Raw genomic sequence first — 22,151 nt, 5'->3', positions numbered from 1 at the left:
GTGTTATATGTTTCAAACTCGTCGCCTTAAAAATAACATGTTAGTTTCACCACTCAATTAATCACCATTACCTTATAGTCTTGTGGGTTTTACATTTAGTCACTTGTAGTCAGAGCCCTGACAAATAAAATTAAACGTGCTTCGAGCAGCTGGATCGTAGTTCTCGTTAACGAAATTTGATCCATTTGTTTCGTGGCGCTTCTACGCGTTTACGAGAAATTACGGTGAGTTCTACATCTCGGGAATAGTTCGATAGACCGTACATTTCATATTAAATGATACTGATGCGCGTAAATGAACGCGAACGCGACACGAGGCAAGCAACTGGCGCTTTTAACGCGGCAACTTCGACGTTCGGGAACAATGAAAATTCCGCGTGACTCGTGTCTGCTTGTCGTGACTAGAATACAACCTGCGATCCTTCGACACATATCGACTACGACACGACACGATTCGAGACATATTCCAAATACAACAACATTCCATACAACAATCGAGCATTCTTCCTTTTTATTCGATAAAAATAAATATATATAAAAGATATTAAAAGTCTATATAAAAATTCATTTACTTTTTTGTAAAGTTTTGAAATTCACGGAATATCGATAGAAGATAAAGCTAATATCATATTATTTTGTAAATTGTCCCGATAGTGGCTGTAATAATATTAATTGATATTGACTGACTTTGATATTTCGTGTACATGTTATAGCACTATTAACCCTTTGAGTAGTAACAGTCTCTATAGGCGTCTATCGAGAGTTGATATAGTGTACTAACGTCCCCTAAAGGCTTGATTAAGGCTAATAGTGAGTGTTCGCCTTTAGGCAACCACCTTACATATTAAATCACGAAGTTACTAGCAATGTGCCATGTTTTGTAATAACTAGATGCGTGTGTTGCATAATTATATAATTTTTATAGACGACAACCTGTATAATGTATTATAGTTATATTTTTAAACCATGCACCATAAGTATCTTATTCTCGACTGAAAGAGACACTAAAAAGCTGTTTCGCTTCAGAAATTGAATGCATAAAAAAAGAAGGAGAAATACTTTGAACTACTTCAGTCTGACATAAAACTTTAAAATCCAAGGATCCAAGAAAATAGAGAAAATTAGGAATCGCAAAGGAAGGAAGAAAACAAAAAACCACAAGAGAAAGAAAAAGAAGCTCGAAATGACGAGGACGAGAAAAAGGAAAAGTTAAAAAATGTAGAATTGAAATATTTAATTTTAAACTTGAAGTCCCATAAAATTGATATTCTCTTCCTCGAATATAGTCTGTATGAGCTTCGTATTTTTATCTCGTCTGTGTGTGTCTGTTGTCAAACATACATGGAAAAGCAATTTTCGGCCAGCAGGTGATAATTCAAGTACTTGAAATACTTAATACTGGTCACAAAACCAAGGATTAATTTTCATTTTTCTATAACCGCACTGAGATATTTTCTCCCGAATATCCGAGACACTTGCATGAAACGCATAACTGGGTCAGATAAAAATCGAGAATACATTTGCATATCGAATCATCGAATATCACGCGTCTCCGTTGAAAATTCGCTAGATTCTTCTCATATCGCGTTCGTAACTAAGCCTTTTGGTTTCCATCTTTAACGCGTCATCCCAGTTTGACAGAATGTAACGCACGAAGCTTGTAATTTTACACGCATCATTTCGAATAAAATAAAGGACAAGATTTCGCGTTGTAATATTTTCATATTGCAATGATCAGTTCGAGTTTCACGCCGTAATAGGATTAGTCGCGTAAAATAAGCTGAAAGATAATCACGTTAAAGTATTATTCTGTGGATTATTGTTTACACAGAACTTCTCGCATTCGTGAAACGCAAATACGGCAGCTCGAGAGCAAAAATTACAGTAATACGTTGAAAATGGCTCGTGTTATCGCAGCAAAAAGCTCCAGAGCTGCAATCTTGCTCAAATATCTCTTGCAACGTGCGCACGCGTGAATTAATCACACACGAGTTACAAACGTCGGCTACGTACCATCAGGATAATTATCGTAAAGCGGCAAACGAATTGTTTCGCCATAACTAGCGTTTGATGTGCAATTTCAAGAGAGCCACCACCGCAATCTCGGTTTCTGTGTGCCGTTCTTCAACGTACTTAGCGTTTCTGGTCCTGATGAAGCTATACACATACTTAGGTTTAAGATCTTAATCCTCAATTGGTAACGACAGCTACGATGCTTTGTACGGAGTTATTTAATTCTAGAATACCCCATTCTTATTTATATTTTATTAAGTACCAAAAGTTACTTGTTACAAAAGTAAAGTATTATTGGTTATGCTTTTAAATTATATCTGAATTATATTTCTCTAATATTATACCATAGATGCATTGATATGAATACCTAGTCATGGTAGTAGCCAATTAGGTCATATTACTTGCCATGTAATTAATCGTTATACCGATTATGTAGTTAATTACTTTGTTGTATAGTTGATACCATTAGGAATTATGTATCAAATAATACTAATTGTCCGGATCTCACCGCGAGAAGGTGTTGCGAATGAAGAAGGCCCACCCTAACCGCGATCCATCCACCCTCCTTTTACGCAAAAAAATCTACAATTTATTCATCGTCAAATTTTGGTGTGCGTTTGCACAATGTTTGAAACAAACAGCAAAAGGAGCTTGAAGAGGAAAAACCGACGCGAAAACTAGAAACCCGACTAGGATTCGTGACAACCTAAAATCTAAAAATTAAATTAAATCTTGCTCTAATCGTAATTCTATACGGGGCACTGCTTTATATATATATATATATATATATATATATATATATATATATATATTTAAATAATGCTAAAGGTGTAAGTATATCTACTTTTCATACAATAGATTTTTTGTCCCAAATGCAATTGCAAAAGGGTTCCGCATATTAAAAAGGGATGAATTGTTTGGAAAATAAAGTTCTTGGAAACGTGGGTGCTTCAGAATGAGTACCTTCAATGACTGCACGTGTGGAGTACGTTCTTAAGGGCATCCAGTGCTTTGTGAAAGCCAAGCACTGTGAATACTTCAAGTTGAAAGAACAATAAAATCACGTCTTACGAGCACTTGGCAAGATTGTGATAAAAAAAAATATTTGATATTGTTAAAATATTACATTTCATACATGGAATATTAAAAGCAGTCAAAAGTTTCGTTAATGAAACATTTTTATATTTATCATGTTTTCGTTCATGCACTTTCGATATGATAATATTTAAAATGATATCAGACAATAAAGCAGCATATAAATATAAAATACCAAAAAAAAAAAACAATCAAAAGTTTCACGAACGAAGATTGTATACACGTGAATTTGTTATTTAAGGGGTATATCATATTCCTTACATTTTTGTATTTATAAAATTTGTCACATTTGCAACATCGCAACATTTACTTCTAAAATCTGCGTCTATAATGGTCAAATTATTCAAGACAATAAAAGCGACCACAGGTAATTGGCTCTACATTAGCATAGCTCTCTCGTGTATTAGATTCAAATACATATTTAAAGAAGCGCTCATTTTTTCACGCTAACAAATTGCCCGAACCGATGCACAAGAGTTTCTTCAACATTTATCTTGCGAATCATTATTCAAAAAATCCACTTTGCGAGCTTCGCGTTTAAAGCACAAGTTGGCCCTCTCTGTTGGCAATTAATATTCTAGCCACTATACTCTGTTCATTAATTTCTTTGAACGACCACCGACATTTGTTACATGTTTGTCGTCTTCTTAAAAAAATGTACACGCGGAACAGATTTAGAAAATCGCGATTTATTGCAATAAACACAATCGATCATAATAAATTGCAACGCTAGAAACGACCGTATTAGATAATATGGCAATAATAACAAATTTTATTGCTGTATCGAGGATTGTTATGCATTTATGAAAAATTCAAGATTGCCAAAAATGCACATAATGTGCAAAAATACGTAGAATATCCAAAGTATAATACTTACTTTAATATCCGGTAGATAAAGCATTTCCTGAATCGCGTTTATTACAATATGAATCTACATAAACATCGGCAGTCTATTTATTATTATACTATCTAAAAATTGGGAGAATAAGATTTGTAAAATCGTCAAAATTACGTGATAAAACTTTATAGAAGTAAGTGATATAGCAAGCGTATGTATCGTTCGAAATCGTTGCATTGCGATAATTATTTGTAATTCCTATTCATCACAAAATTCATCGGAATATACGATACTCGATAGTCACGCGACTACATTAGAATTTACAAGGCAATTTTCCGCGGCACTTTCATACCCTTTTACGCGTCAAAATCCGTGTTACGAATTTCGTATTATTGTATAATGGTGCTATCGCTTCATCGATGATGAAAATTTAATAACACCAGTTACGTTCATGCGAAGCAATTAATTAGTATCGAACGTGCCAATCCGTATATCCCTTCAGCGTAATGTAATTTCTTTCCCTCGAGCAGACAAGCGGATAACGATATTTAACTGGTAAATTAAGACGAAGCAAATCTACTAAATAAAAACTACTCTTAAAAAATGCAAAATTGCAAATGAGCACAGTGAAATGCGAGATGAAATTGAAATGTACATTGCAAAGAAATATTTGATTTATTCAAAGAATTTTGTTTGTCATCCTACTATTCGAACTTTTTAAATATGAAGGATTAATGTTAGCCTTGTAAGATTATTACTTAAGGTGCCTCGCGAATTGCAGAAAAAATATTGTGTTGTTATTTCTATACACAGAGGTAAGATCAGGATAGTTATTATTTTATTGAATGGATAAATCTATCACACCGTTCTGAGCCAAAAAAACCTTTATTGCACGCGCTTACAAAAACTAGGGATAAAAACGAAAAGACATCTTAAGCCCATCGATTAAATCTATCTAACTAGGATTATCCTCTAATTACTATAATATTTCTTATAACTAACGCATCTGCATATGGATGGCGAGCACGAACTCACGTTGTCATTTTCAACATATTGCTAAACAGCAACACGAATATTTAACGCTCAAATATCATTTATACATATATTTTTCACAAATTGTTTCGAAAGTATCCATTCAAGACCACTATAGCTCTAATCCCAAAATACAGTTATGGCCGAAAGAAGGTCTAACATTTGCATATTAACAAATTTATACTAAATACGTTTCACCGTGTCAGTAACGATCATTTACTCGTGCATTTACGTCTGTTACGTCTATTCGATCCAATATGTTGTTCACGCTATATTCGATACTTTTATCCTTTGGACCAAAAGTTAACCTCTAACCCTGATAATCTCCGTTTCAGGGTCTCGAGCACACGATGAGGGTTCGTGGAAAGGTTAGAAATGCCCAGTCGGACGCGAGAACGACATCACGTCGTGACTGAGCTATCCACCTTCCTGAATGGAAGCAGGGCGTGTGATAGCAGCGAGGCAACTGGACGACAGACCCACGAAAGGGCTGGCTCGAGCCCTTAACAAGCATTCCGAAAACGTGGCGAAAAAATGAGGTGGCTTCTGTTCGCGTTGGTGTCACTTCTGCCGGTGGCTGGTAGCCTCCAGAGTAGTGGCGTGACGAGGGGTGGCAGTGGCATTCAAATCGGCACCAGCGATCGCGGAACACACGCGAAAGGCACCGGACTGTCCGGTGGACGAGGTCACTCGGGTGTAAGACTTGGCGACGCGAGATTCCCAAATTCTACGAGGCAGAGACCGTTTACCACGACTACTAGCACCACGCCGCCATCCATACCGAAAGTCACCATCGCGCCACACTCCGCTGACAGGAACAACTCCAACACCTTGAGAGTAAGTAGCATTTCACGAATGAAAATTTTCTCGATCGTTGGAACGTTAGACGCTGTTATCACAGTTGGAATCTGCTTACCGTGGATCGTAATCATAGACGCGCAAATTTTGACACCGACGCTGCAAGCGAATGGGATCATTAGTGTTCCAACGTTCATTTAGAGATTTAAGGAAATTAGGGGAGGAGGCAACAGAGACTAACGCGAGATGAAACTTTACGGTATCTGGTTTATCGCGTTAAGCTGAAATAGCTCTGAATGAAACGCTTCCTTTCAGCTTCGCTGTACGAGATTTTAATAATTATTTTATTTTTGCTGATCTAGTCTCTGAATAGAAACAAACGAAGCGCATATGTCTGGAGAGAATTTATTATATTCGAAGTGTTCCGAGTTTTAGATTAGCTTTTAGATTAGAGCGATGATAGAGGGATAGAAATTTAACTTGGAATAATCTGGAAATTGAAACTCCTTTGAATATGACTGGCAACGTAACTGGTAAAGGAAGTAGTTATATAGGAACGCTTTGAGTCGAGATGTTCTAGAATTCCTATTTTCTTAAAGAGATTCTCACCATCCGTGAAAACACGATTCTTCGCTCAAGCTTGATGTATGACGACGACGCGGTTAATTTGTAGAATAAATACCTTTGGAACTGATTACTTTTTCTATCACTTTACAGGGAGAACAAATCAAAGCATGGCTTGAAAGTTATTCTCATCGAAATGTAATACGTCAGATGTCACATTTTTTGAAGGAAGATATCTCAGTAGTTTTAGATTTGAGAAACACTAGAAAACGTTAACCCGCAAACAAGTTGAACAAATTTTATTTCGAACGTTATTCTTTATCACTATACATTTGAAAAATACTGATAAATGTTACCCTAGAGATATGTAGCTTGATCTTCGCATTTATTAATGTGCATCTTCCTGTAATGTCGCTCTTTGTTACGACGAATCTCGTGAAGAACGAGCAATTATATTACCACCCGTTTCATTCGCGCGTTCTTAGCTCCAGAAATCGAAGAAGGACGCTTGGAACGATGAAATTAGATGACCCCGTTCCTTCGTATGTTTCTGCTCCTTCTCTGGTATTCCCGATAATTTTCTTCTACCAATAGTTTGAACAGCAGTAATCAGGACAACATTCCACAGCTAGAATTCCTATCTGAAGACGGATCTTTCCCAGGCTAAAAGCGATTTCCTCTTTTTTTCTTTGACTTTCTTCGTTCGAGTCTCGAAACGACTTCAGTCCCTTTTTGAAGAGGGATCGATAAAAAATTCAACGTTCCCAGATACTAAGAAAATTTCTCTGCAGGATTTGTCCTACCTTCGCCAGTATGGCGTCTTGTCGTCCAAGACGGACCGATCTTATTTAATAAACAATGAGTTCGCCGGAGGATTCTCTTGAATCGAACGATCGTATTTATAGGTAGGATATTTCCGTAACATGTAACCAGTTTCGAGAAGATAGCTTTTAGTTGAAGATAGTGGGTATATCTTGCTCTTCCACAGTAATGCACCTACTCGAAAATGATCAGAACGAACTTCTCCTTTAATTCGCTGATATTACTGTTACGGGATGAAATTTCTCTTGGAAGTTGAAACTTTCGAAGTTTAATGGTATCATTGGGCCCTTCGCTTCGAAACCACTCGAAATAAAATGGACATAAAAGAAATCTCCTTAATTTTAGAAGATGTTGATGTGCTTTCCCTAAGTTTAAGACGGATCCCACCTATAAAACTCTCTATATAAAATACGAGTAGATTCAGATTTAAGTATAGATTTTTTCTCCGACAATGTTTCGTTTCATCGTTTGAAACAAGTTGATAAACTATTAACAATAACGATATTCTATCGATATTTTGTTATGTAATCCTCTACGATTAAAAGTTTGTTAATCTACGACAGAAAGAACGTTGCAGTTTACTAGAATTTTTTATTTAAATCAGTCTACACATTAACAATTGCTTCCACGATCATTTTCTATACGATAATATATTTATAAAGGAACGAAACAGAGAATTCTAAAGATACACATTTAACTCAAATCATACAGAATCGTAAAAGATTAACTGAAAGAACGAAGATTCTAGTTCTTCTTTCATACTATAATGGTAAGAAAATTGTGACACTTTCACACCATTTTCCCAGAATAGGGAAAATTCAGAGAATTAATTGAATCTCCGAAGAATAATCGTCGTCACGTTGTCCGCTAATTACGCGGCAATGACAGCCGGTTCGCGCGAAGCTTTTTTTCAATTGGCCTTTCTCTCACTCTCTCTCTCTCTCTTTCTTTCTGAACGGCTGCTGGCTGAAATACTATCCCCGCGGTAATTACGAACTTCTTCCGCCAAGTATAACTCGCCAAGATAATCGCTTTAAACGCGCCACGGAAAAGCCTGCCGGACTCCCTCGAGTAATTATTCCGTCCCACGCGGCGGTCGCCATTACTCTCCATTTTCGACGGCACGATCTATCGCTCTCGATCAGTCCTCCAACTGACGTTTAATCATCGTAATGCACACTTTTCACTGCCAGACAACAATTAACGTCGAGATCGCTATGGGAACGGTTCTCGTCATCTACGGCGATTTTATTCTTAGAACTACATCTACGAAATGATGGAAGATTTCTCGCTGAGATGCTACTGTGTATTTCTTCGAATAGATGGTACAGAAAGATACGGCAATGGATGGTTAAATTCTGATAGGAAAATAATCTTTTTAACGGAGCTATAAATAATGAGAAGTTGAAATTGTTGAAGTTTAGTTTTTCAAGAGGGTATACAGTGGTGCGCGAGAGAAAGTTTGTAAAATAGGGAATATAAAAAGACAGGATAATTTTACAGAATGCAAATATAATACATGTATGACATAGAATAAAAAATTGTTGGCAATATCGTGACACATTTCTAGTATAAAGAATGTTAAAATTCATAGGGTATCGATTCTAAACTTTCCTCTATTCTTCAGCCTAGGTATCTCATAGATTTCAATTCTTAGTTTATTCTGTTTTAGTTTTCAAACGAATCTTATGCCACATTCGAGATTCGTTTCTCAAATTAGTTTTAAAAACTGGCTATCTATCTCCGAATTTACCTTGTTGGGGAATTTTATTTGTCGAGAACTCGTCCTTAAAAGTAATGTTAAATTCAATTTCACGGGATAAAATGAACTTAGTGAAACGTATAAATTATGCTACAGCCGTGTTGGTACTCGTAATAAACGAGGAACAGACTTGAGCACCGAGACATATTAGCAAAAACCAGGAGGGTAAATGGGTTTGTACGATATGAAAGAGAAAAAAACATGAAAATGAGAAAATTCGAGACGCGAGTAGACAGAAAATGACGCAACATGTATAAAATGAAAAATCCAGGGGAAAGGAAAAAGACATCAGCGAATGCAATAAAAACGTGACAAAGAGGGGCAAAATTAAGGTTTGAGGAATGGAATGGGAAGGAAGGGCTCGGGAAAAAAAAATGAAGTGAAAGGCGATGAAAAAAAAAAGTAACTGAAATTTAACAGCGAGAGAAACGAACGAACAGAAGAGCAAAACGAGTAGATAGGGGAAAGCGGGAAAAGGGAACCCAATTTTTAAAGCATTAAGTTAAACTGCCGCGAAAACGGCGGCAATTATGGCGGCACGCTCCGCGTAGAGAACTGGGTCGCGATGTCTAATTGTAAAGGCAGGATGATTTACATTTCTAATTAAACATATATTTCAGGCAGGAGTAGCGCAAAAAGAGAAGGATGTTCCTTCTTCTCGAAGAACTGCGAACTTTTCGAAAGTATGTCTCAATTATAGTTCACTCGGCGTTTTCAACTTCTAAAACGGAGCTAAAGCGATCGTCGAATAGTTTACGGATTTGAGATTATAATATCGGATGAAGTCGTCGTTATACATTCTGAATCTATGAATATCAAAAATTAGCAGAACTTTCGAAGATACGATGAAATTTGTGATATTTCTTCGTGAACACATAGACCTCGAATCTTATTCAATTTGAAACTTGAAACTATTTCTTGTTATTTTTCTCCTTCCTCTTTCTTTCTCAAGTCTTTTTCTTCTCTTCTCCCAAAAGTCCTTTCTCCCTTTCCCCTTCAAATTTCTAATCTTAACGAATTAGATAATAATGCAAAGTACTAATTACAAATAAGTTCGAATCGATTTATAATCGAGCAACCCTTACACGTTCTTAAATCGTTTTTTTTTTGTCATATAAAAGATAGAAAAATGACTGATAAATCCTTATGGTTGTTATATAATTCGGAAAGAAAAGTCTTATTTTATAGAACAATATAATTCGTCGTTTTTTCTACTATACATAAAAGCTACGAAAAAGATCATAGGTATCTTTAAAACGAAAAAGAAAATCATTTTCCGTCTTAAACTAACAACATTCGTGTCTTCTAAACGATTTCAGACGTAGCCAATGGTACGATCGAGAAAAGTTTGCAAAGTGATAGGCAGAAATGTAACTTACTGTCCGTTCTCTGCCTACGTACCATTCATCTGGCGCGATCGATTTGCGCAACAGGTGCGCGCTGATCCATTCTCGTCGTAACAAAGTGAACACTCTACCCTGGATGCACTTTTTCGTCTGTTTGAATGCGTAATACTTGCCTGTTCTATTATATCACGCTTCTTACATTTAGATAACAGTTCTGAAAACGATATAATACATTAAACGACTACTTTATTACTATAATAACGTTACTTTCTTCTAATTAAAATTGTACGAGCTTTCTAATATATTTCTAATAACAAGTTTCAACTCCTTCTAGTATACTAAGACAATAATTAATAATTTCTTATTGAATTTACAATCGCGATATTTAAAGTAATAGCCAATGTATTTCGCAACGCGAAATTACTTCTAATTAAAATATTTCATCTGGTTCCTAATGTGAATTTTATAGCAAGTCTCAACTTCTATAAAATAAAAAAGGAGCGAATAGTTTATTATTAAAATTTACATCGCGATATTTAAAACGAGAACGACTGGATGTTCTGAAAACGGTAAATTATTTATACAGTTTTTGAATAATTAAATTCGTGATTGAGTCTCAGCAAAAGTGAAATAGAAATTTTATTTCCAGTGACTAGTATGGAAAGTATAAATGTGTGATTAATTTCTGAAATAAACGACAACTCTTTAATGATGTTTAAAGTGTCCCAATAGAGATACAAATTTTTAAGCGTCGGTTCCGCTTTCGACTCGTGTTTCACTAACTCGTGTTTTCTCATGTAACAGGTGGGCATGATGGTTCCGCACAAGTCCTTCGCTGTCAGAGAATATACGAAGGCAGTGACTTCATCTATTAACATGTTGCAGAAGAGCTCGAGAGGACCGAAATTGAAACTTTTCGAGCAGTACGACATCCACGTGAAAGTAGGCATGAAGTCCCTGACGCCGAGTCCCACTGGTAAGTCATCTTCTTTGTTCCTCTACATTTTTCTCTATCGCATAGGATATAATTAAAATAAGATAAAATTAGTCTTCCAGTTAGTTCGAAAACAAGGCGATCAACTATACTTATAGCGAAGTCTCTCAGAATATAAACTGACCAACTTCATTTTTTATCAATTTATCAATTTCTCCGTTTCTTGTCAATGTCGTTCATGTTTGTCACGTCACTTTTTTCCGCTTTTCAATTTATGAAGTTGATCAACGTGGCTTGTGAACAGTTCAGTTAACGTTTCACGCAGGATCGTATAAAAATACATTGAAAGAACTTTTCTATTACAAACGCTAAGGTCAATTAACTATTTATTTTGAAATCTTAATTACGAGCTAATAAACGATACTACATATACAGTCACATAAATGTGAATTAATCCACTGCGAAAATTATTTCAATTGAAAAGTAAAAGAAAGTGACGATACTACAAAACGGCGTTATCCTGTCTTTAAAATTTGCCTGAAAATTTACCATCATTTATGTTACTTTCTTACAATAAACGGACATATGAAAGTATATTATTTGTTCTGTAAGAAGTTAGACTCTAATCACATATCTGGGTGATGGGATTGGGCCCTTAACGAAACACGAAGTTGATTAGTGTGTCTTCTGAGAAGCTCACAAATGAAACTTTATCCTGCTATTAGTCTCAATTTTTGCGAACTCGATGACAGGTCTGAAGCTCTTCTATCTCGGTAGAAGATTTCGTGATGAGAATACTGTGTTTTGTAACTCGATGGTTCGTTTGCGCCTGGCACGGTGTTCTTCGTGGCCATTAGGGCGAGACCATGTAGAAAGGTTTCCCTTTACCTTCGACGACTCCATCCCCTTTATTTCGCTATCTTATTGTCCCCTCAATAGTCTGACTAACGAGAATGAAACAAACCGACAATGAATTAAGAATTCTCCGAGTGTTTCAATTAATTCTATTCGTCAGATTAGAGCACGGTGAAGGAATTTCAGCTATGAAATAAAGAGAAACGTATCTTCAAAGTTGATAAAATCGTTCCGCAAACACTACTTCACCCCATAATCCAGGTCTGTTCGTTTCTCTTACCTGCATAATTGGAAAGATGAAAAAGCGAAGGAATAACCTCTTCGCCTCGAAGTTTCGACTATGTCAATTTAATTCTCCTTGAACCTTTGCGAACGTGGTATTAATGTTCAGATGGAAAAGATTTATCTGGTAATTATGATTAAAGAACATTAAGCTTGCAATTTCATATCATCAATATGATCATACGTATCCTTGTGCATAATGCTATCGAACGCAAGATTATTGTTAAAGTAAATTTACATTGATAATAAAAGTTACATGCCAGACATTAAATATACAAACGCGAATTTTTATTATAATATTTCAAAGATACAAATTTGCAAATGTTTTGCAATATTCTCTATTTTCAAATCTTCTATGAAAAATACTACAAAACTTCTTTCCTTCTTAAATGTTACATGGTGGTGCAGTCTTCATCAGCTATTTCTCCACAAGTAACATTTCTTATTCGCTGTAGCAAACCATGGCAATAGATGAAGCACGTGGTGGTCAAAAAAAGGAATTTTTATTTAACCTGACGTGATACTTTTTGTTTGTAGCTCGCTTGGACTATTGGAGACTTTGCTATGTTTAATTTTATTCGTTGCGGAAAATTTAACACAGGTTCTTTGATCCTCCATGGTGAAATGTAAAAAACTCGCAAGTTACTCAATTAACCGTAGAATCTATCCTGTGCAACCAATATCGCCGGAAATTAGCAGAGACGTTAGAATTGGAACTTTTCGATCGAATATTTCTATCACAAGAAACTGAACACGAAACAATTGCACTGGACCTTTCGATGCTACATTATTTTCACTGAATAGAGATAAAATATTTCCCAGAATAGCAAGAAGATTAAAAAGAAGACACCCCACTGACATCAATAAAGCTATTTTGCAATTAAGTTAGAAAAATTTACCAAATGTCCAGCTGGGCAAATTGTAAAGTATAAATTAAATAATTAAAAAAAAAAAATAGCAAATCACATCTACACGAAGCTCCTTGATGTGACCTAATCTCTAAACATCTCTCAGCCCCATCTCGTTTCTTGTCTCTGTTAATGATTTCATCTCATTCACCTCTCTATGCACCTATTCCAAGACCAGCTAAATTCATCCAATGGAACAGTAAATCTGGAAACACGAACAGTTTCATTGATAGACTGCGCATATTTATGCATTTATGTGAAATCTGAAGACGTAGAAATGAATGGAATGCACATAATGTATTAGGTTGTCCCAAAAGTTCTTATAAGGAAATAGTAGATGCTCAACATTTTTCGTTTTATATTATTTTATTGAATTATGTTTGATCCATTTTCTTCTATCACTATAAAATGGATCATACATGAATCCATAAAATAATATAAAATAAAAAATGTTGGGCAATTTCACTTATGAAACGAAAGATACTTTTGGGACTACCTAATAGTATCGTGGACAGGTTGCTTAAGAAATATCGGGTGAACCATAAACAATGTTGCGAGGAAGCCTAAGTGCCGACAGGCCAAAAGGGTCTGGAAACTTCAATGGGTCGAGCAGTCCACCAATGTATACGCGGAAAAAAGGCCTACGTAACCGTGGGCGAGGGCGGTTGCGGAACACGTACGTGGTGGGGCTATGAGAAAAGACAAAGGGATGCTAAGGGAGAAAGACGAATTAACAGGCAGTCCTGAGTTGAGAAGTCAGTGTTGTCAGCGTTGTCGAGGAGGATGGTCCGCGTGAAAAGAGAGTGTTGGAACGGTTGTGACGAGAGTAGTGAGTAACGAATGATGACTGCGTGCGTGAATGAACTGACGGAACATCATGCTTGATTTTGCGTTGGCGTGAACGAAATTGAAACAAATCATACCGTTACCAAACCTACTAGCACTATTATTTTTCCCACAATAATATACAAAAATATACCAATATGTTACAAATATGTAAAGTAGACCAATTAGAGTATTCGTTATAATTATTACACTATTACTCTAATATGTAAAACGAAAATTTAAATTTGCATAAAAGTCCGCAGTCGGCTCGTCGATTATTAGGCAGATCAGAAGACAGAAAACACGCGTCAATCAGCGATAGGAGGCCTCTGAACCCGTGAGTTTATTTAAGAGTGCGTTGTTAGCTATCTGGATATCTTCACGCGTTTCTTGTAACGAAGAAACGTGGTGTTAATACGCGAAACAGGTGAAAAGATGATAACGTGTTTGTGCCTGGGAACTGGTGTTGTTTACGGGGCAGCCGCAAAAGGCTCGTTTTTCGCCTAAGCTCCCGGAACACCTGTGAACCATTTCGTTTCAAGCGACCGTGCCTTTGGGGCGTGATAAAGCTGTGGCCGGGTAAAAAATGGACTTTTCCACCACCGTGATCGTCTAACCAGCTTTCTTTCTTTTCTTCGCTGTAATTAGGGAAGCAAAGGAATGGAAAACCTGGGAAATAAGCCGCGCGCCAGCAGTTCGAACGAAGCCATTTTATTGGCACCTTGGCGAACTAGAGATTGTCCCACCAATTCTACCACTGGAAATTGGACCACTGAATAATTGTGATTTCATCTTCCATGTGGTTAACTCGAGTACTTTAGTCAACCAGGCAATTGGTAATATTTATTTAGAGGCTGGGAATATTTTATTTTGAGGCAGCCTAAATTAAATTTTTTAGACTGAACGCGTGGAGAAAGTTTCGGTAGTGTTTGGTAAACGTTTACGGATAATGCGTTGGTCGAAAGGAACATTTTTCTCGGATTTTATGTCGTTCTTGGCACCTTTAACGGTGTGCTCAGCTTTAAGAGAATCTACCCCATCGCTTACACGTATATATATTGACGGAAGGGGTGGTTATTTGGTTTCCTGGACGAATACATGAAATCTTCGCTTTCTCTAGAATGTAACGTGCCCATATCCATGAAAATATAAAACTAGAATTATAAAAGATACGTTATATCGAATGATAGATCTTGGATTGGTTCACGGTTACTCTTCGATGAAATGGAATGCACCGTAAAATATAAATTGCGTAGATAAGAAAGTTGTTTTTAACAAAGATCAAAAAGAAATTGTAATTACTGCAGGGTAATACGATTTTTGGTAATACTCGTTGCACCATATCGTATATTATATACATAGCTGTATTGTAAAAAGAAACTACGCTTCGGAAATAAAGTAAGCATATGAAATTCCGGAATAAAAATCAAAGCAACCCCCTTAAAAAGAGATAAAAGTATACGAGTCCATAGAAAATATCCTGGTAGTTATCGTTTATATGCGTGGCTGAATTTTAAAGTAAAACACTGACACTCTTCGTAATTACGCTTCATCCTGCGTATATTTTACCCAAAATTCCATTGTCCCGTCGTGTTTTTTTAACAACAGCCACATAATTCATTTACGTTCAAATTTTAATTATGCATTTTCCTTCTTTTAGCGTTATCTTTAACGTTCTGGTGGCGAAAGCTGTGTCACTTACGGCTGGCAGAGATATAATATTTCTGTATATTATAAAGTTCTATATTTCTATTAGACTCTGTACGAAGGATTTTATTTTTTAACCAAATTTATCTGTCACGTATAGGTAAAAATCGCTTGCTTGCTTGACTTTTTCGCTTTGTTGCTATAAAACAAAATATTCGATAACAACAACGATCTAGCCTTCTCTGAAAGAATATCGCAATCAAACTGCAGATGTTTGTACATTTATATGAAATATTTACCAAATGTCCAGCTGGACAAATTGTAAAGTACAAATTAAATAATAAAAAAAAATTTATGTGAAATTTGAAGATACAAAAATATACAGAAGCTGTATGATAGGTAAAAATATATAAAATATCGAAAATAAAGTATTGGTTATGGTACTTGGTAAGCGAAACAAACCTTTGCGTAGAATTCATTTCTTCACTTGTGTTGGCAAAAATATAAATTTACATAAACATGCGCAGTTTAATCACGGCGTTCGATGTAAATCGTGTCCAACTCAACGTACTCGGTACTTTACAAAATTTGAAATGTAAAATCGTCGAACGAGGAATTCTCTTTCGACTGCTTTATCGCAGTGTCGCTAATTGAGGGATGATACAATCGTCGGAAACGGGAATATTTCAGACAACCAAGAGACTTAAACGAGAACTCGCGACAGTGGCGCAAGACGAATTTAGACGAATGCAAATACTTGGTTGACTTTCGACTTGATCCGACTTAAAGAACCAATTCCTAGAAAACTTTGTCTGGGCTGTTTTAAGCGGACATTTTACGTCCAAATTCCGCCTCAAAATAAATCCGCTGGAACACGCGACGGTCGTGTTACGAGCGGATTCGGCCGTACGGATTGAAAGAGAAAACGTGTCGTTCCGGAAACTGCACGATGACTTTCGTAGCGGATGAAAATTGTCGGGATCCGATGCTTTTCCCGCGAGGAAAGAACGTGGAAGAAGAAGGGACGGATACAGAGAAATTTTATCCCGGTACTTTGATTGGGTTTCGTTACTGCGTTTCTCGGGGAATTTCTAAAATGTAGGGAAATGGAGGAAACCTGGGAATAGAAGAAACACGAGACTGATGTATAGATTTTCAATTTTTGTGTGTGAGCTCTGAGGAATTTCCGTTATCCGGAAGAAACGAAATTTGCGGCAGGAATTGACAAAAGCAGACGATAGGAGAGTAAAAAATTCAATATTTGCTCTTTCCGTTTTTAGATTTTTATGTAGATAAAGCATTTCGTTGATTGGACATTCCGTCGATGGACTTTACTTGCGCGCCTACAGCCTTACTTGAAGAGTTTTACGAACGCTAAATTCGAGAAATTTTCGCTTTCTATACAGTTACAAAAAGGCGGTGTGTAACGTAGCTGATGAAAGTTTGATCAGTAAATATGTTTTGTAAGTAAATCATCGTACTGTCGTTAGACATCGCAGCTCGTACAAATACTTAATGGAAAAACTTTCAACGGACGGTTTTTCTGTACAAGTTGGCGATTTGATTCAGACTTCGCACAATTTTTTCACAGAAAAGAATTCAATCTCGAAAATCAGATTCTAGAGACACGGGAGAGTTATTTTTTAAATTCTATAGCGACGACATAAATTAATTGTTAGATAAAATATAGTCATAAGTAACGGCAAGATATTATACTGAAGGTTAATCTTTTTCCATTGGAATAAAAACAGGAGTTTTTGATAGATTTGACATGAGAAATAATAAGCAAATGAGATATTGTTCCCAGAATTTGTCGAAAAGTATTCAAAAGGAAGATACATAGATACTTACCTGATCATAAATCTAAGACGAATCTTTCAGTAAACGTGCGAATGTCAGGCGAAAAAGGGAGAAAAGTCTGGCAGATCGGTTCAGGATCATTTCGTGGGAACGTTTGTGTCTTTTATAGGGGTGCCAGGTTTATCGCAAAAAAAGTGTTCTTGGTCGTATCTGTGGTCATTGGAAAAAACGGCAGTGAAGTTTTTCGCTCGTTTTTCCGGCTTCATTGCCAATACAAATCGGACGAAAAGATCTTTTCGTGCTTTTTATCTTGAGAAACTTTCAGTTGCAAAACTGAAAAGGTTGTTTTTTTAATTTTTTATCGTTTCAGTTTCTTCGTACCATTACATACAGTGTCACACAAAAATACATAAAAGGTTTTGATACTAGTAAAACCTTCTATTATACGATAGTATTATAATGTGTTATACAAAACATTTAAAAATTTCATTACCATTACGGCACAACACGATCGTCATGTTGTTATTGAAAGAAACTGAAAAACATACTCAGAAATTACAAGCTATTTTTCGTTTTCGATTATTCGTTACATTAATAAGCCTTGATATTCATTAAATTCACTATTATCACTAATCACATGTTTCGTATGATCATTCATTCTGTGTACTAATTCTTTACAAAGTACATGTTTGTAGTAAATGTTTTATAGCTTCTGTGAATATTTTATTTCAAAATCTGCCAACATAATTAGAACAGTCGTGTTTGGTTACGGTGCTAATAAAGTTTCAAACAGTTCTGTTGCGACACACACGATGTATCTCTGAAACTTTTCTATACTAAAAGTTTAAACACTTTTTTGGGTCACTGTATATATTTTCCACTTAAACGTCTTAAAAGTTTTTGATATTTTTCCTTCATATCGGATAAGGATTGAAACTTCTCTAAAAATTGTTGGCGAAATATCGACGCTCTCGTAACTCTCCTTCAAAGTAGCTTTTCTTTGCTTTTAAATAGATCCACGGTACGTCGATGTCACTTTTTTTCAAGAAGCTTTCAAACACAGCAATGTAATCGACTGATTTATGAAACTTTGCCACGTGTGCACTGCTCTCTCTATTTCGAACCGAGGGAAAAACTGAACGAAGATAAGCTTCATCTGCGGCCTCATGTGGGATTTAGGGGATGAAGTAGGACGGCACGAATGAAAGGTCAATGTATGATTCCTCTCACGTCGAGCACGTCTCGAGATCTTCCATACGCTGCTATCGAAAAACCAAATCGAGTTTTTTCACGGCATTCGAGGTGTTTACAAAAATTTCATCCTCGATGAAAACGGTTTCGTCATTCCATCGTTCATCCAGTCAAGTTTTTTCTAGAATATATTTCATATCGTTTTTGCTCGTGTATCGTTTTATCAATCTTTCTCTTACTTACCTTCAAATTTACTCTCTTTTTATTAAAAATTTTAAACCTTTCATTCGTAGAATTATACCTGGAAATATTCAGAAAATTACATTTCACTGTGTCTTCGTGCCTTTATTAATAAAATATAATAAGATTCCGCCAAAATATGAAACTCGGTTGAAAGTTACACACGTGGAACAGAAATTACATAAATTTTGTATTTAAAACTTTAAATTACGCTAGAACTCCATTTGTCTGAACTTTTCGGAGGACAAACAGTTTATAGATTGGAGTTCGTATAATAGGAGTTCACCAACTACCTATTATTTTTCGTTCACATAATAGTAACTCGCGTTCACATAAATGAATTGAAGCAGAAAAAGTTTACTTAATTCAGCTTTAATTAACTGAAATTTCGTTTGGATAAATGCAGTTTTACTGTAATAAATAACACCCTTTTATTATTTCTGTTGTTATTTCTATACTCAGAGGTACGACCACAATAGTTATTATTTTATTCAATGGATAAATCTATCACACCGTTCTCAGCCAAAAAAAGCCTTTATTGCACGCGCTTACAAAAACTGGGGGAAAAACAAAAAAGCATCTTAAGCCTATCGATTAAATCTATCGATTGTAAGTAGGATTATCTTCTAGTTATTATTTCTTATAACTAACGCATCTGTATATGGATAGCGAGCACGAACTCACGTTGTCATTTTCAACAATTTTTTCGAATAATTTACTTTCTTGTTGTTGTCATAGTCGATAATTCCAAAAATCTTTGGAATCTAATAGATATCGAAATGATTTATCAAAAGTTTCATACAAATAAATAATTCCATTAATAATAATTAGTTGTTAATGCTATTAGTAATAAATAATAATACTGGAACGTGTACAATAAGATATCTTCATTTTCGACGGTAATCGAAAATAGCCTGCAGACTCATCGAATATATCGCTGCAAGGGAACAAACTTCAATTTATCAATTAACACACAAATCATTTGCTTCGCCGAAATATTCCACGGTTCTGCTGTTTATGCATTTCTCAAAACGATGGAACATAAGCGTCGCCTGGCTTTCAACCGCAATTTAATTGCAGTTAACGGAGCTTCGCCGGCGAACATTGTCTCACCAGCAGCTTGCACGCGAATTATTAGATAACTTTCAGTTCGTGTAAAAGGTGACACCGTAAATTTTGCTGGTTGGAAAGAGTCGATGACTGAATCGCGATAACTGCTTATCACGGCTTTGCAGTAATTCTGCTTCTTCGTTGTTCGTTCTCCCTTGTTTGCTACCTCTGAACCCGAACGAGATATTTCGTATTTTCGATGATGGAAAGGTGCACGCACGTTCGCGGTTCGTTTGCGTTTAGATAATTCGTATTGGCATGCCACGGATGATCGTACGACGGCTTAAAGTGCATAACTGTCTGCTTCGAAATAGAATTTTTATTCACATTGCTCGTACGGTTTATTGTATGAAAGTATTATTGCTAGAAAGAAGAGAATAGTATCCTTACGATGTATTATCTTTGTTACGATTTTATAAGACGTACTCAATGTGTCAAAATAACAAGTCTCGAATTTTTTTCAGATTTTCTTTTAGAATTCTTTAGAATTACATATTAAAAATATGCAAGTAATTCAGACGAAATTAATATTGACTAGATATACATATATGTCATTTTTATTGTAATCACGAGTATATGAAGATATTAAGATTGGTTATTTAGTTGCTAGTTGTAGTTTGAACAATTAATCCGCTATTTTACATTTGTGTAATTTTTGATAGAAACTTTGCTCGAGTAGAATCAAATGTCACGTATTTGTCCACTGCAGCATTAGATTACGTTACTTGGTGAATACACGAAGAACTTTATTTATAATATATTATTTAAATTTTTATTTATTTCCTCAAAAGCCATAGTGACAAGATCGTAGAAATAATATTTGAAATAAAGTATTTGTGTCACTCTGCTAGAAAAAAAAGCTTCGCCACCTTTAATGTAGGCAATGGGAGAGATTTAATAGATTAAAGAAGAATAATGACATTCCTCGGTTAGCTATAATTGCGGAAAGGTACGCTTGTGAGCCGCAGCTCGCGTTATTAAAGACTTATTTTACCGTGAGTTATGTCGCAATGTCGTTTAAATGGGTTGTTATAAAAATGGCTTGTTGAAAAAATAAAAGGCGCAGAGGCGGAAAGAAATTTTTCATTATAACAGAATCCTTTTATATTCGCCGAAACGAATTAACTAGGTTTATTCATCCGTTAACGACATACTTACTTTTTTATTTCCATAACATTCAAATATTCTGCACAGTTTATAGTATATTCCGATATCTATAGTATAATTCCAATTACTATAAATAAATTCAACTAATATAGTTCGATAAATTCAACAGATTATTAAACTATTAAATTCAATTAAATTCACATAATATTAAAATCAATTTGAATTAATGTCACCTACGAAAGCGCAGAGCTTGCCGCAACTCGAACAATTTAAATTTCAATCTATTAAACATAATATCCATTCCACTTCTGATTGATTAGAAAAGCTTAAAACCACTAATAGGACAATCAGCTATATTGTTTCTATATATAATGATATTATATATCCGAAACATTTTAAAAACTTCTGCGTAAATTAGCCTAAAATATTGAAGGTTAAAATGTAATCATCGCACGCAGCGCTGTTTCCTATTACTTTGATTATCGGATCTTCATAAAGCGTCTATTGTTTCCAATAATATCGTTGCTCGAACGTGCATCGCACCACGACCCGGTTCTTGTATACCATAGAATGAAAATTCAATTCTATGGAGCACAACGTTTGGCCATCAGGAAGAAACGAAAAAGGTGTAGTTAACCTACGCAAATCATATTACGCTAACCTGGACGGCAGCCAGGCGCCATTGGTACAGCGACTCGCATATTCCCTTGCTACATGCACAGGGTGTCCAGAGAATACAATTTACGTGTTTAAATGTAGCCAACACAAGCAAACAGCCAGTAAAGAATGTCCCATTAAAATCGGTTTTCCATATCTGTACTTGAATTACAGAATGAACTCGTGCGCAAGACAAGATTAATAGGTGGACTGAAATTACGAAATTAGGACGAGGTTTAAAATGAACAAGATGCAGAATTCTGTTGTAAGGTATCCAAAAGCGGAATAAAATTGCAAGCTTTATTTCTATGTTATTTACTTAAAAC

The 22,151-nt window shown here is 35.6% G+C and overlaps 1 protein-coding gene across 5 annotated transcripts in view; it reads left to right on the top strand.

Moving 5' to 3' along the window:
- Positions 1 to 22,151, top strand: part of Nmdar2 (glutamate ionotropic receptor NMDA type subunit 2) — a 260,929-nt gene that overhangs the window by 71,063 nt on the left and 167,715 nt on the right. For all 5 annotated transcript variants that reach the window (XM_033339196.2, XM_033339193.2, XM_033339194.2 and 2 more), the window contains exons 2-3: positions 5,313 to 5,814; positions 11,074 to 11,245. In XM_033339196.2, coding sequence (XP_033195087.1) covers positions 5,512 to 5,814; positions 11,074 to 11,245 — 475 coding nt within the window. In that variant the 5' untranslated portion in view covers positions 5,313 to 5,511. The remainder of the gene's footprint in view (positions 1 to 5,312; positions 5,815 to 11,073; positions 11,246 to 22,151) is intronic.

The sequence above is a fragment of the Bombus vancouverensis genome, chromosome 1, assembly GCF_051014615.1.
Source record: "Bombus vancouverensis nearcticus chromosome 1, iyBomVanc1_principal, whole genome shotgun sequence".
NCBI classification, from domain to species: Eukaryota; Metazoa; Arthropoda; class Insecta; order Hymenoptera; family Apidae; genus Bombus; species Bombus vancouverensis.
Note: the sequence above shows the minus strand (reverse complement) of the source record. Positions and strands in the feature narration are given on the sequence as shown.